This window comes from Oncorhynchus kisutch, linkage group LG23 (assembly GCF_002021735.2).
Source record: "Oncorhynchus kisutch isolate 150728-3 linkage group LG23, Okis_V2, whole genome shotgun sequence".
Classification (NCBI taxonomy): Eukaryota; Metazoa; Chordata; class Actinopteri; order Salmoniformes; family Salmonidae; genus Oncorhynchus; species Oncorhynchus kisutch.
The window spans coordinates 36,964,380-36,976,336 of record NC_034196.2 but is presented as its reverse complement, the minus strand read 5'-3'; the positions used below and the strand labels follow the sequence as shown (position 1 = coordinate 36,976,336).

The window sequence follows — 11,957 nt, the reverse complement described above, 5'->3', positions numbered from 1 at the left end:
TGTAGACACATTTGAATTATATCTAGTGTGTATAAAATAGACTACATCTACAAAGTATGTGGACACCCCTTCAAATGAGTGGATTCGGCTATTTCACACAGCCATGCAATCTCCATAGACAAACACTGGCACCGTCATAGGATGCCACTTTTCCAACAAGTCAGTTCGTCAAATTTCTACACTGCTCGAGCTACTCCGGTCAACTGTAAGTGCTGTCATTGTGAAGTGGAAACGTCTAGGAGCAATAATGTCGTAAAGCTCTGCACCATTAGACTCTCGCCATTAGCAGTGGAAATGCATTCTCTGGAGTGATAAATCACGCTTCACCATCTGGCAGTCCGACGCACAAATGTAGGTATGGCGGATGCCAGGATAACGCTACCTGCCCGAATGCATAGTGCCAACTGTAAAGTTTGGTGGATGATGAATAACAGTCTGGGGTTGTTTTTCATGGTTCGGGCTAGGCCCCTTAGTTCCAGTGAAGGGAAATCTTAATGCTACAGCATACAATGACATTCTAGACGATTCTGTGCTTCCAAATTTGTGGCAACAATTTTTGGAAGGACCTTTCCTGTTTCAGCATGACAATGCCCCCATGCACAAAGTAAGGTCCATACAGAAATGGTTTGTCGAGATCAGTGTGGAAGAACTTGACTGGTCCTGATCTCAACCTGATTAAATGCGTTTGGGATGAATTGGAACGCCGACTGCGAGCCAGGCCTAATCGCCCAACATCAGTGCCTGACCTTGTGGCTGCATGGAAGCAAATCTCTGCAGTAATATTCCAACATCTAGTGGAAAGCCTTCCCAGAAGAGTGGAGGCTATTATAGCAGCAAAGGGGGGACCAACTCCATATTACTGCCCGTGACTTTGTAATGAGATGTTCAACGAGCAGGTGTCCACATACTTTTGGTCATGTAGTGTATGCTATTTTATCCCTTAGACCCCTCGAGTGTGGCTCTATATAGTTCACTAACAGGCTTAAGCACAGTGGGATAAGATGACGAGAGTTGTGTGTGTGTGTGTACACACAGACACACACCTCTAGACTGTGCCTCTTGAGTAGGTTGTGTTACAGTGAAAAAGGGTGAGAGTTCATGGTCCGGTCAGAATTTCCACTGTCACAGTGTTTCCGTGACCAGGATCATACATGGATTCATGCTGAGGTCACTGGAATAGGAAGTAAAAAGGGTGGTGGATAAATGCATCACTAGTACTACCTTCCTGAGATCTAGAAGTAGTCGTTTCGGATCCAGAAAACACCTTAGCTTTTCTAGGTCAGTGGTATGATGGTGCTTATTGAGTACGCTGTGTACTGAGGGAGGAATTTCCACTCTGTCACACACACACGGTTGGATGATCAGAGTCTCTATCCAGGTCAAGCTGAAGAGGGAGGTCAACTACCCCACCCCCCAAATGAATATAAATAATGTCTGTCTAACCCTAACCCTAGTGCTCTCATAGCACTGTATAAGAGACCACAGGGTCCAGAGTAATCTCATTAAATGAGAAGGGCCAAAGCTCCGTAAAAGCCACAGATACTTAACCAGCGGTATCCAACTTTTCTCTGCCATGAACCACCAATGCTGCATTTACACAGGCAGACCAATCAGGTCAGCTCAGAAAAATGTGTAATGTGAAAAGATCAGATGTGATTGGTCAAAAGACCAATTAGTGGAAAAAATATCAGAATTGGCCTGCCTGTGTAGATGTAGCCTAATTAGCACAAACTATCTTATCGTTCCCTTTTGACAACATTTTCTAAGCTGACCTCATAGCTCTTTAGTTTAGAGCAGAGATGGACAACCTTGATTGGGTTGCGGGCCACAAAAAATCTGAACTCATCATGAGGGGCCACAGTGGCTCGCAGGTCTGCTTACCTACAGCCATACCCACACATGCAGTCAGAACGGGCCTTATAGCCTTTGGGGGGGCCCTAAGCAACATTTAGAAATCTGAGTAAGAGTAACTAACAAAATCAATGGGGGGTCACTACAAGTTAGATAGCTGGACTAAGGCTTAGATTCAATCCGATCAAGCGCTAACCGGCGATAGCTGACAACAGCATAACTGGTGTTTTGATGGTATAAAAGGTATGACTGCGAGCTGTGAAATCGGTGAGCGTCTGCTCCAGTGGTCATTGTCACCAAGCTACAGCTGTCCCACTCACGTAAGAAATTCAGAACGAGAAAGTGTAGGCTATATAGAAATAATGACACTCAAATTGAAAATGATTAAACAAAATAAGGATTCATATCAACCTAACACAGGTGTATATTACATCACACATTCCAGTGTTCCAACTTTAACAAGGTTGCATGGGATTATTACTAATAAGAGTCGGTGCATCCGACTGGCTGATTTGACAGCCCCCCAATGCAGTAATACACCTCTGAGATTGCCTAAATAAAAACAATGAAACTGCTATGCAGTTGTCGGTTATCGCGGGTTAACGCAGAACTGATTGAATCTAGTTCTAATTTAGCAATCTATACTGAACAGAAATATAAACGCAACATGCAACAATCTGAAATGTGATGATGCCGCCCTTTGATCAGCAGTGGCAACTTTGTCAAAGGTAGGGGCGCAAAATATTTAGCTTGTCCATTCCCAGCGTGCCTCTCCAGGGTGCTGTTGGAGAGATGCATCTCTGTAGTGCTCCATCAATGTTCTGTCCAAAAAATGATCTAACATAAATCTTGTAGCAGATATAGGATAAGGTAGAAAGAGTATGTGGCCTTTTCTGTAGCCTACAGGCTGGAGATGAAATGTATGACAATGTAATGAGACTGACACCTTTTACATCATACAGGTTTCTGATTGAATAGTCCGGACCAAATCTGAACCAATCGTAAACGTCTATGTTTGGTTCAGATTTTGTCCGGTCTGGACCAGCCTTTATAGACGTCTATAAATGACTTTTTAACAACCAGAAATTGGCTGATTTCAAAATCCGAAAATACATATTTTCAACTTTCATTCAGAACTTTCAACTTTCATATCTGATTTCAACATCTGGGGAAAAAACTATTTTTGAAGGTTTGGAAAAGATGCCTTTTCAACGTCCTGGAAAAGGACTTTAAACATACCTTTTCACCTTTCATTCAGAACCTAAATTGAAATAACTTTGTCTGGGGAAAAAAATGTTTAGATGGGGGCTGTATTTTTTGGTCCCGCCCATGGTGGCAGAGCGGCAAGGACCGGCCCTGCCAATCAGAATGAGTTTTTCCCCACAAAAGGGCTTTATTACAGACAGAAATACCCATCCGTACCCCCCCCCCCCCCCTCCCTCCCTCCTCGACGATCCTGCAGGTGCAGAAGCTGGATTTACAGGTCCTGGGCAGGCGTGGTTACACGTGGTCTGCGGTTGGGAGACCGGTTGGACGTATTGCCAAATTTTCTAAAAAGAAGTTGGAGACGGCTTATGGTGGAGAAATTAACATTAAATTATCTGGCAACAGCTCTGGTGGACTTTCCCGCAGTCATTGTGACAATTGCACACTCCCTCAAAACTTGAGACATCTGTGGCATTGTGTTGTGTGACAAAACTGCACATTTTTAAATGGCCTTTTGCCCCCAGCACAAGGTGCACCTGTGAATTATGCTGTTTAATCATCTTCTTGATATGCCACACCTGTCAGGTAGATGGATTAAGAATAAAAACATCACTAACAGGGATGTAACCAAATTTGTGCACAACAATTTGCAGGAAATAAGCTATTTGTGCTTGTGGAATATTTCTGGGATCTTTTATTTTATGTCATGAAACCAGTACTTAACATGTTGCGTTTATTTTTGTTAAATATAAAACTTTTAGCTGACATGGGCTAATTGACTGTCAGTGACTGACATAACAGAACTGCTGATGCATAACCAAATTTCACCTTATCAATTCTACTAATTTAACTCTTAACAAGAAGTTGAGACCCAAATGGATCTGCAGGCCTACAATTCAGTTACCCATCCCTGGACAGTTCTCAGAAAAAGATTGGTAATAATTTTTTCCACAACTGTAAACAGTAGTACTGTAATGGTATACAAAATTGTTACAGGGAATCTGCCAATGTAATTAAAAAAAAATCCCAAGCACATCTAGATTCTACTACATCCATCTGAGCAAGTAGGTGACAGCAATAGTAAAGCTTCACTTCAACTATTCTGAGGCCTGGAACTGTTGCTTACCTGAACCCTAAGGCCAGGATTCAATCTGATCACGCTTTGTTGGCAATGTTCCTGTGCTAGCGGACTGCATTCAGGGTGAATGCTGCATATCGGCTCACTCTAAAATGACCTTTAACTGGTACAGAGAACAACGGGTGATCGGATTGAATCCTGGCCTAACTCTCTAGCTATACGAAATAAGTGCCAAATGGTTGTTTGGGAACGATAAGTCATTGGTGAAATGTTCTATAAACCACCATTATCAATGCACATATAGGGTGGCTTTATAGTCAAATGGCTCGCTTGTCTCAATGATTTATCTAAGGGGAAATATGCTTTATAAACCTGCTATAAGATTCCATGTTGCCATTCTCCATACGGTGATGTCAGACAGGACAATAATTCCAGGACAATAAATGGCAGTGTATCAGTGAGGTTTATTAGTGTAACTATACTGACAACGTATCGCATACACCACAAAGATACCTGGCAAAACTCATGATCGTACAATATAAAAAAGAAATGTTTTAAAATGAACAAAACAGTGAAAAAAAAAAAGAGGAAACTATTGGTTCTAGCGATAAGAATCGCTGTCTTGATGGCTTGTGTCAATCCTTTGTGTGTGTGGTTCTTTGTTTGTGTGTGTGTGGTTCTTGGACGTGTTCCAACACTAGAGGAATTATCCTCGGAGCAACCCACTGAACGCACGTCTATGCCCATGGAGTGCTGGATACCAATCCAATAATTTGCTTCCTGTCTTTGTTGACTCTGAAAGGACCGGGCAGGTTTTGTGAAAGAGCAACAGCTCCATCTAGCCGTCACGTAGCTGAAGCGTAGGCCTAGTTCTTCACAAATCCTTTACACCCTATAAAAACCTTTCACATCTTCCAAGACAAGGTCAAGTAAGCGTAAGAAGAAGCAAATTAGTTATTGAATTGAAATCCCACCCAATAACAACACAGTACTATATCAACGCTTTATCAAATGTCCGAGGCAGAGGACAGACTAATGTGATAGAACATGAACAGGAGAACAATACTGCTTGAAGAAACGTCCACATTTTCCTCATGTTGCCCCCACAATAGCCTCCACTTGGAAAGAACGCTACAGTTCCCTAAAATCAGTCTTATGCCAACTGGGGCTGGCCACTTTCTGCCTTGCAACAGTCTGCCACTCGCCCTCCTCCAACTCCTTAGTCCAATCAAAACACCCGGTCAAACTCCGTCTGACTCGTTGTGGCCGGGTTCCTGTTCTGATTGGCTGGCTGCTGGGGCATGTGACCTCTCCGGCGGGGCGGGGCCAGGTACTCAAACATGGACGTGTTGTGCGTGGAGAGCATGTTCTTCAGGTCCGAGGGCATGGGGTCCGACCAGAAGAAGTCGTGGTTCAGAGCGTCGTCGCTGTCCGTCCTCTGCGCCGGGTCTAAGACTAGGAGCTTGTCAATCAAGTCCAGGGCGTACGGGTCCTTGACATAGGCCTTGAGGCGGTCCTTCACTTTCCTCTTCTGGCCCTTAGGGAGCTCCATCTTCTGGTAAAGCTCATACTTCTTGTCCACGCCCGGCCATACCTGATGGGGGAAGAGTTCAGGTTAGGAATTGAATGGTGAATTAGAATTTGTTTGTGTTACACTGGTGGTTACACTGTGGTGTTTATTATTTTCCTTGGACATAAGAATGTAAAATCAAAGAAATCAAGTTATTTTAATTTAGGTGATCTGTTCAAGTATTCCTGTGGATAAATAGAGGAACGTGTGATCGTATCCCATTGAAATAAAGGCTGGAAGTGATTCTGTTTTTGTCAAATACTATCTGTTTGTGATTCTTGAGCTCAATTTGCAGTGTACAAATTATTTATAACAATGCCGATCATCAGATCAAGGAAAACTCGGCCCACGGCTGAATGTTATTGACTGTAATTGATCCTGGTTGTGTGTAGGTATGCGTCCGTGTGTGTTTGAGTGTGGTTTGTGTGCATACCTCTGCCGTGATAGAGCCACACAGTTGACTGATGAGTGTGAGCTGGTGCTGCTCTGTGTTGCCTTGCATGATGGGACTGCGTGTCCACATCTCCGCCATGATGCAGCCTGCACCCCACAGGTCAATGGGAGGCCCGTAGTCTCTCTCGCCTGACAAAACAATGTAGTTCTCATTTTACATGCCATTCAATTACACATATTGCTACAAGCAAGCTCAGCATATCAATGTCTTGTAACTGTATAAATAGCATGGGATTGTGAAAAAAAAAAAAAAGAAGAAGTTATTTATAGAGTTACATATAGCTTTTAAAGAAATGCCACCGTTTGAAAAATGTCCTTTGCCCAAACCTCTCCTTGACTACCCTCACTTACTTGATGTTTTCCAGAAGTAGCAAAGCTGATTCAAAATGGTCACCTAATTATCAAGTCATCCATTAGTTAAATCAGCTGTGTTAGTTCTCGAATACGGCTCAAAAGTGGACTGGCTGGGGGTACTGGAGGAGAGGTTAGGGGATTTGGGCATGTACCCTACACTATGCTCCAGATGGGTTCCTTACCTAGCAGCAGCTCTGGGGGCCTGTACCAGAGTGTGACTACGCGGTTGGTGTAGCGGTTGCCCTGGCTGTTTTTGGCCAGGCTGAAGGCTCGCGCAAGCCCAAAGTCTGCCAGCTTCAGCACGCCGTCACGGGTGATGAGCACGTTGGCTGCCTTCATGTCTCTGTGTAAGATCTGAGAGGAGGAAGGTGTCCACCGAGAGGCACAATGTTAAATGCTGAATTCAAAATGCAGTGCATTTGGTGAAAAGACCAGCAATGATGCTACAGGTTTGTTGTATTGTACAATAGGAATCAAATTAAGTCTAAAAACATTTTACCCTTTTCAAACTACGGCTCTGATCCAAACCCTACTGAGCTGTCTATGATCATTAGTTTTTCCCATTTTAGGTTACAGTGACTATGGATGGGAGTCTGTCGTAAATGGACCGTAGCCTCACCTTGTTTCTGTGGATATAGTAGAGCCCGTTCAGCAGCATCTGCATCACCTTCTTGATCTCGGCCAGGGTGAATTTCACATTGGCGTTGCTTAGCAACCCTGCCAGGTCGTGCTCACAGAAGTCAAACACCAGGTAGATGCTTCCTTTGTAGCGGTTGAACTGGGTGGCTGTGTGTTGATGAGAAGATTGAGTAATTACACACACAAGCAATCACTCCACACACTAGTCTGGATTGGTAATCCAATACTGCTTTTTGACAACGAACAATATGGACAGCCCAATGCAAGCTGTAGGTTGCTACTGGGAATGCATGACTGACACTCACCTTTGGTTCGACAGATCTCTATGAGGTTGACAACGTTCTCATGTTTCAAGAGCTGAAGAATCTTGATCTCTCTCAAAGCAGTGATTGGAAACTGTGACAAAGAAGATTACTCTTAGCATCCATGTGTGTTTATAGTGTGCCATAGTTTACCACTAGCCTATCCAATAAATATTATACAGTCTCTGACAGCATGCATCTTCTGTGTGTATAATGTTGGAATGTTGATATTAATCTCATGCAGGTCAGATAGTTAGAGACGTGGCTTTGTTGTCCCTCTTACCCCTTCTTTCTCATTCTCCATCAACACTTTCTTCAGTGCTACCTTCTTCCCAGTCTGTCTGTGTTTGGCTTTGAACACCTCCCTGGAAAGGTAAAGTATGGTAAGATGAAAATATAGAACATGTGCCAATGACAAGAAAATCAAATATGCTAAGTGTTCTTCTGAAACTAGCTAACGTGAAGTTACCTTAGTTATGTTTATATTCAGGTTATGAACTCAGAACCTAACGTCACTATCAACACAGGTGTGGATAAAACAGCCAATGCAGGTGTCGACAAATGCATTTTAGATTGCTAAACTAGCTGGATATATTAACGTTAGTTGTCTTTCAAGAAAACAAGCTACTGTAGCTAGCTTGCAGTCAGGCTACAGCGAACGTAACAACATAGGTTATCCTTAACGTTAGCGATGTTGTTGTCGGCAACCTTTTCACTAAATAACTATTAGAAATCTTACCCAAAGGTCCCTTGGCCGATCTTGGCAAGCTTTTCATATTTAGAAAACTCATCACAGAAAGGGAATTCGACTCCGTCGTAGTATTTGGACATAATGGCGGCCTCCCGGTCAGGCCTGAGAAAAGTAAAGGGTCACGTTAGGGAAAGGTTTCGCCAGAATTACATAATTTTACTCTAATATAAGTACACCAAATCAAGCAGATTTAGATAATATATGTTCTACACAACGTTAAATCACACAATGGACATTAGATATGAATATATTCATACTTTTCAGCCCCGGCGGCGTTTCCTGTTTTGTCTCGCTGCATCCTTATTTGTTCCGTCGGATCCGTGCGTGCCCAGTGCGAAATGGGTAATGTAGTCGTTGTGCTTTCACAAACTTTACCAAAGAGGAAGCGAGATGGGTAATGTAGTCTTTCTGCTTTCACAAACTTTACAAAATGGAAGCGAGAGGCCCAACTCGGCGGAAAACCTGTCTCTCTCCAGCAGGTGGCGTTTTTAGTTTTCGCACACAAAGGAGTTTTTGTATGGAGGCCAATGAGTGTCTAATAGTATAGCATATCTCTCCGTTGAATACAAACAGGAAGTTGACGTTAACAACCCGGGTATTTTAAAAATTATAATGAGACAACCAATCTGAAAGAAAGGATAGACAAGAGCCAGACAGCCCGTTTACCGCTTTGTGGACAACTTTTTATTTTATTAACAATAAATCAACACATAAAGCACATGAGGGAACACAAGCATACATAGATTACAAACAATGGACAATCGAGCTAGGGGGTACAATATCACATTACAATTACACAAGGACCTTAAGGGACATGCATATACTTACAATTCTAACAGCTTTTTTGTTAGTAGAGCATTTAACCGTCTTAAAATACAGTTCAATTTCTTTTTGTAGGGTACGAAAATGTGTTTTTCTGTTTGTAAATTGACATTTGTGTATATGAAATTTGGCCAAAAGAATAATGAAATTAATTACATAAAAATGTTTCAGCTTATTTCTATTGCATGTAAAGAATCCAAACAGTACATCTCTCCAAAATAGTGTAAAATCTTCATAAATGTGTGTATAAACCTACTGATGTCTTGCCACAGTTTTCTTACATGCATACAATGCCAAAAAAGATGCAACACTGTTTCTGGGTGGTCATTACAAAAGGAGCTATTTGAGTTGATGTTTTCCTTAAACTTCTTCATATAGTGGTTGGCAGGATAATATTTATGAATAATTTAAAAGGAAACTTCCTTAATTTTGTTAACAAGTAGGTATGTGTGTGGCAACATCCAAACTTTTTTCCAACAGATATTATCAATAAATCCATTCCAATAAGGCATGACATAAGGTTCAACATCCTGCTGAAACAAGGTTTGTATCGCTCTGCTGTTGCATGGACCAAAAGAGAAACAAATCTTTCCTACTGATGAGTCAACAGGGTCAATAGAAGGTAGGCTCTGAGGTTCAGGTCTTGGCTTTGTGGACAACTCCTCCTATAGAGCCCCATGGTGGAGGTGTCATAATACCCATAAAACCTAGCGGTAAAACAAAGAAATGCTTCCAATTGTATTTCCACCATTCATTTGAACCCATAGGGGATTTTAGAAACACTTAAAATAGGGGCAGTAGGCGAACCCTGGTGTGACGCTTTGAGGTGACATTTATCAATATATTCGGCTCTATTACTCTCAGATTCGAAAATGCTAATTAGCATTAAAGTAGACATCATGCAAAACTACAAATCCCAGCAAGCTTCTGCATATCATTGGTAGCTGATGTCTTTGCTAACAGGTATTGTGTCAATTTAAAACTTGCACAAGTCAGTTCACAGAAATGTACATTTGTCTACATTATTTACTTTATTTATTTACATTACTCACTCCAAGGTGGCATAGCAGTTCAGACGTCTTTTGTCCTCGTCTTGTCTTGTCGTGTCCTGTATATATATATATATATATTTACAACTTTTTTCACATACATTTTATTTTTATTTTCCATCAACTCATCTTCAAAACACTCTCCTGCAACCCGCCTCACCAATTTATAATCAAATCTGTAATCCTCCAAGAAGCTAGCCAGAAACTCCAAGAAGCTAGCCTGAAACTAGCCAGAAGCTAGCCCAGAAGCTAATCCAGAAGCTAATCAGAAGCTAGTTCAGAAGCTAGTTAGCTCCTTTACTGGCAAATCATTAGTATTCAGCTAACCACGGTTTGTGGTCATCAGCTATCCTTTAGATCGAAAATCTATCGCCAGTTCTGTACGGCGCAGCGCGGCTCGGAACGGAACATACCGGACCAATTTTTCTCTCCATGTCCCTGGATTTCGACTGCTCTCTGGACATTCATACCCGGATCTCACAGCTAGCTAGCTGCTATCCGTGTGACTATCGGCCTTCGTCGATTCCGGAGCAAATATAAATTATTCCGGAGCTAGCCAGCCCCGTCAATCACTCCCGAGTTCCATCAATCACTCCTGGGCTGCAGTAACCTATCCGGACCCGTTTTACTGCCTACGCGGAGCCCCACCGGGCCTTCACAACTGGACTGCTGACGTTATCTACCCGAAGGAGATCCGGCTGGCTCCTCCGTCGCGACGTTACCTGAACGCTCATCTGCGGCCTGCTAACCGTTAGCTGTCTTACCAGCTGCTATCTGAATAGACAATCTGTGACAATTTATTTATTTGTATTATTATTATGTTTTCTTCTTGGGCCTCTATAACTATATCTATTGTTTTTATTTTTGTTGTTGTTGTGTGATTTGGATTAATCCCCTCTACCACACGGAACCCCACTAATCTACTGACGGAACGCAAGAGGTGGCTAATAACAGACCTCCATCCTATGCTAGCTTGCTACCGATGGCCTGGCTAGCTGTCTAAATCACCAACCAACCTCTCCACTCACTGGACCCTTTTGATCACTCGACTAAGCATGCCTCTCCTTAATGTCAATATGTCTTGTCCATTGCTGTGCTGGTTAGTGTTTATTGGCTTATTTCACTGTAGAGCCTCTAGTCCTGCTCACTATACCTTATCCAACCTATTAGTTCCACCACCCACACATGCAATGACATCTCCTGGTTTCAATGATGTTTCTAGAGACAATATCTCTCTCTTCATCACTCAATACATTGGTTTACCTCCACTGTATTCACATCCTACCATACATTTGTCTGTACATTATACCTTGATGATATTTTATCGCCCCCAGAAACCTCCTTTTACTCTATGTTCCAGACGTTCTAGACGACCAATTCTCATAGCTTTTAGCCGTACCCTTATTCTACTCCTCCTATGTTCCTCTGGCGATGTAGAGGTGAATCCAGGCCCTGCAGTGCCTAGCTCCACTCCTATTCCCCAGGCGCTCTCTTTTGACAACTTCTGTAACCGTAATAGCCTTGGTTTCATGCATGTTAACATTAGAAGCCTCCTCCCTAAGTTTGTTCTATTCACTGCTTTAGCACACTCTGCCAACCCGGATGTTCTAGCTGTGTCTGAATCCTGGCTTCGGAAGACCACCAAAAATTCAGAAATTTTAATTCCAAACTACATTTTCAGACAAGATAGAACTGCCAAAGGGGGCGGTGTTGCAATCTACTGCAAAGATAGCCTGCAGAGTTCTGTCCTACTATCCAGGTCTGTACCCAAACAATTTGAACTTCTACTTTTAAAAATCCACCTCTCTAAAAACAAGTCTCTCACCGTTGCCGCCTGCTATAGACCACCCTCTGCCCCCAGCTGTGCTCTGGACACCATATG

The 11,957-nt window shown here is 42.6% G+C and overlaps 1 protein-coding gene across 1 annotated transcript; it reads right to left on the bottom strand.

The window, feature by feature from the left end:
- Positions 1 to 4,579: 4,579 nt before the first annotated feature.
- cdk9 (cyclin-dependent kinase 9 (CDC2-related kinase)) lies at positions 4,580 to 8,595 on the bottom strand. Its single transcript, XM_020458177.2, has 8 exons — positions 8,462 to 8,595; positions 8,193 to 8,306; positions 7,737 to 7,818; positions 7,457 to 7,547; positions 7,132 to 7,298; positions 6,695 to 6,866; positions 6,139 to 6,287; positions 4,580 to 5,729 (listed from the first exon to the last, which is right to left on the bottom strand). Exons 1-8 carry the CDS (start codon positions 8,500 to 8,502, stop codon positions 5,364 to 5,366), a joined length of 1,182 nt encoding a protein of 393 aa, XP_020313766.1. The 5' UTR covers positions 8,503 to 8,595; the 3' UTR covers positions 4,580 to 5,363.
- Between the last annotated feature and the right edge of the window lie 3,362 nt (positions 8,596 to 11,957).

What these genes read in the sequence shown, in the direction of transcription:
- cdk9 (XM_020458177.2), bottom strand. Translation starts at nt 8,502, where the DNA reads ATGCAGCGAGACAAAACAGGAAACGCCGCCGGGGCTGAAAA. An exon ending in AGAGATCTGTCGAACCAAAG is followed by an intron (nt 7,299 to 7,456) that starts GTGAGTGTCAGT and finishes ATCAACACACAG; the next exon opens with CCACCCAGTTCAACCGCTAC. An exon ending in GCCCCCAGAGCTGCTGCTAG is followed by an intron (nt 6,288 to 6,694) that starts GTAAGGAACCCA and finishes TTGTTTTGTCAG; the next exon opens with GCGAGAGAGACTACGGGCCT.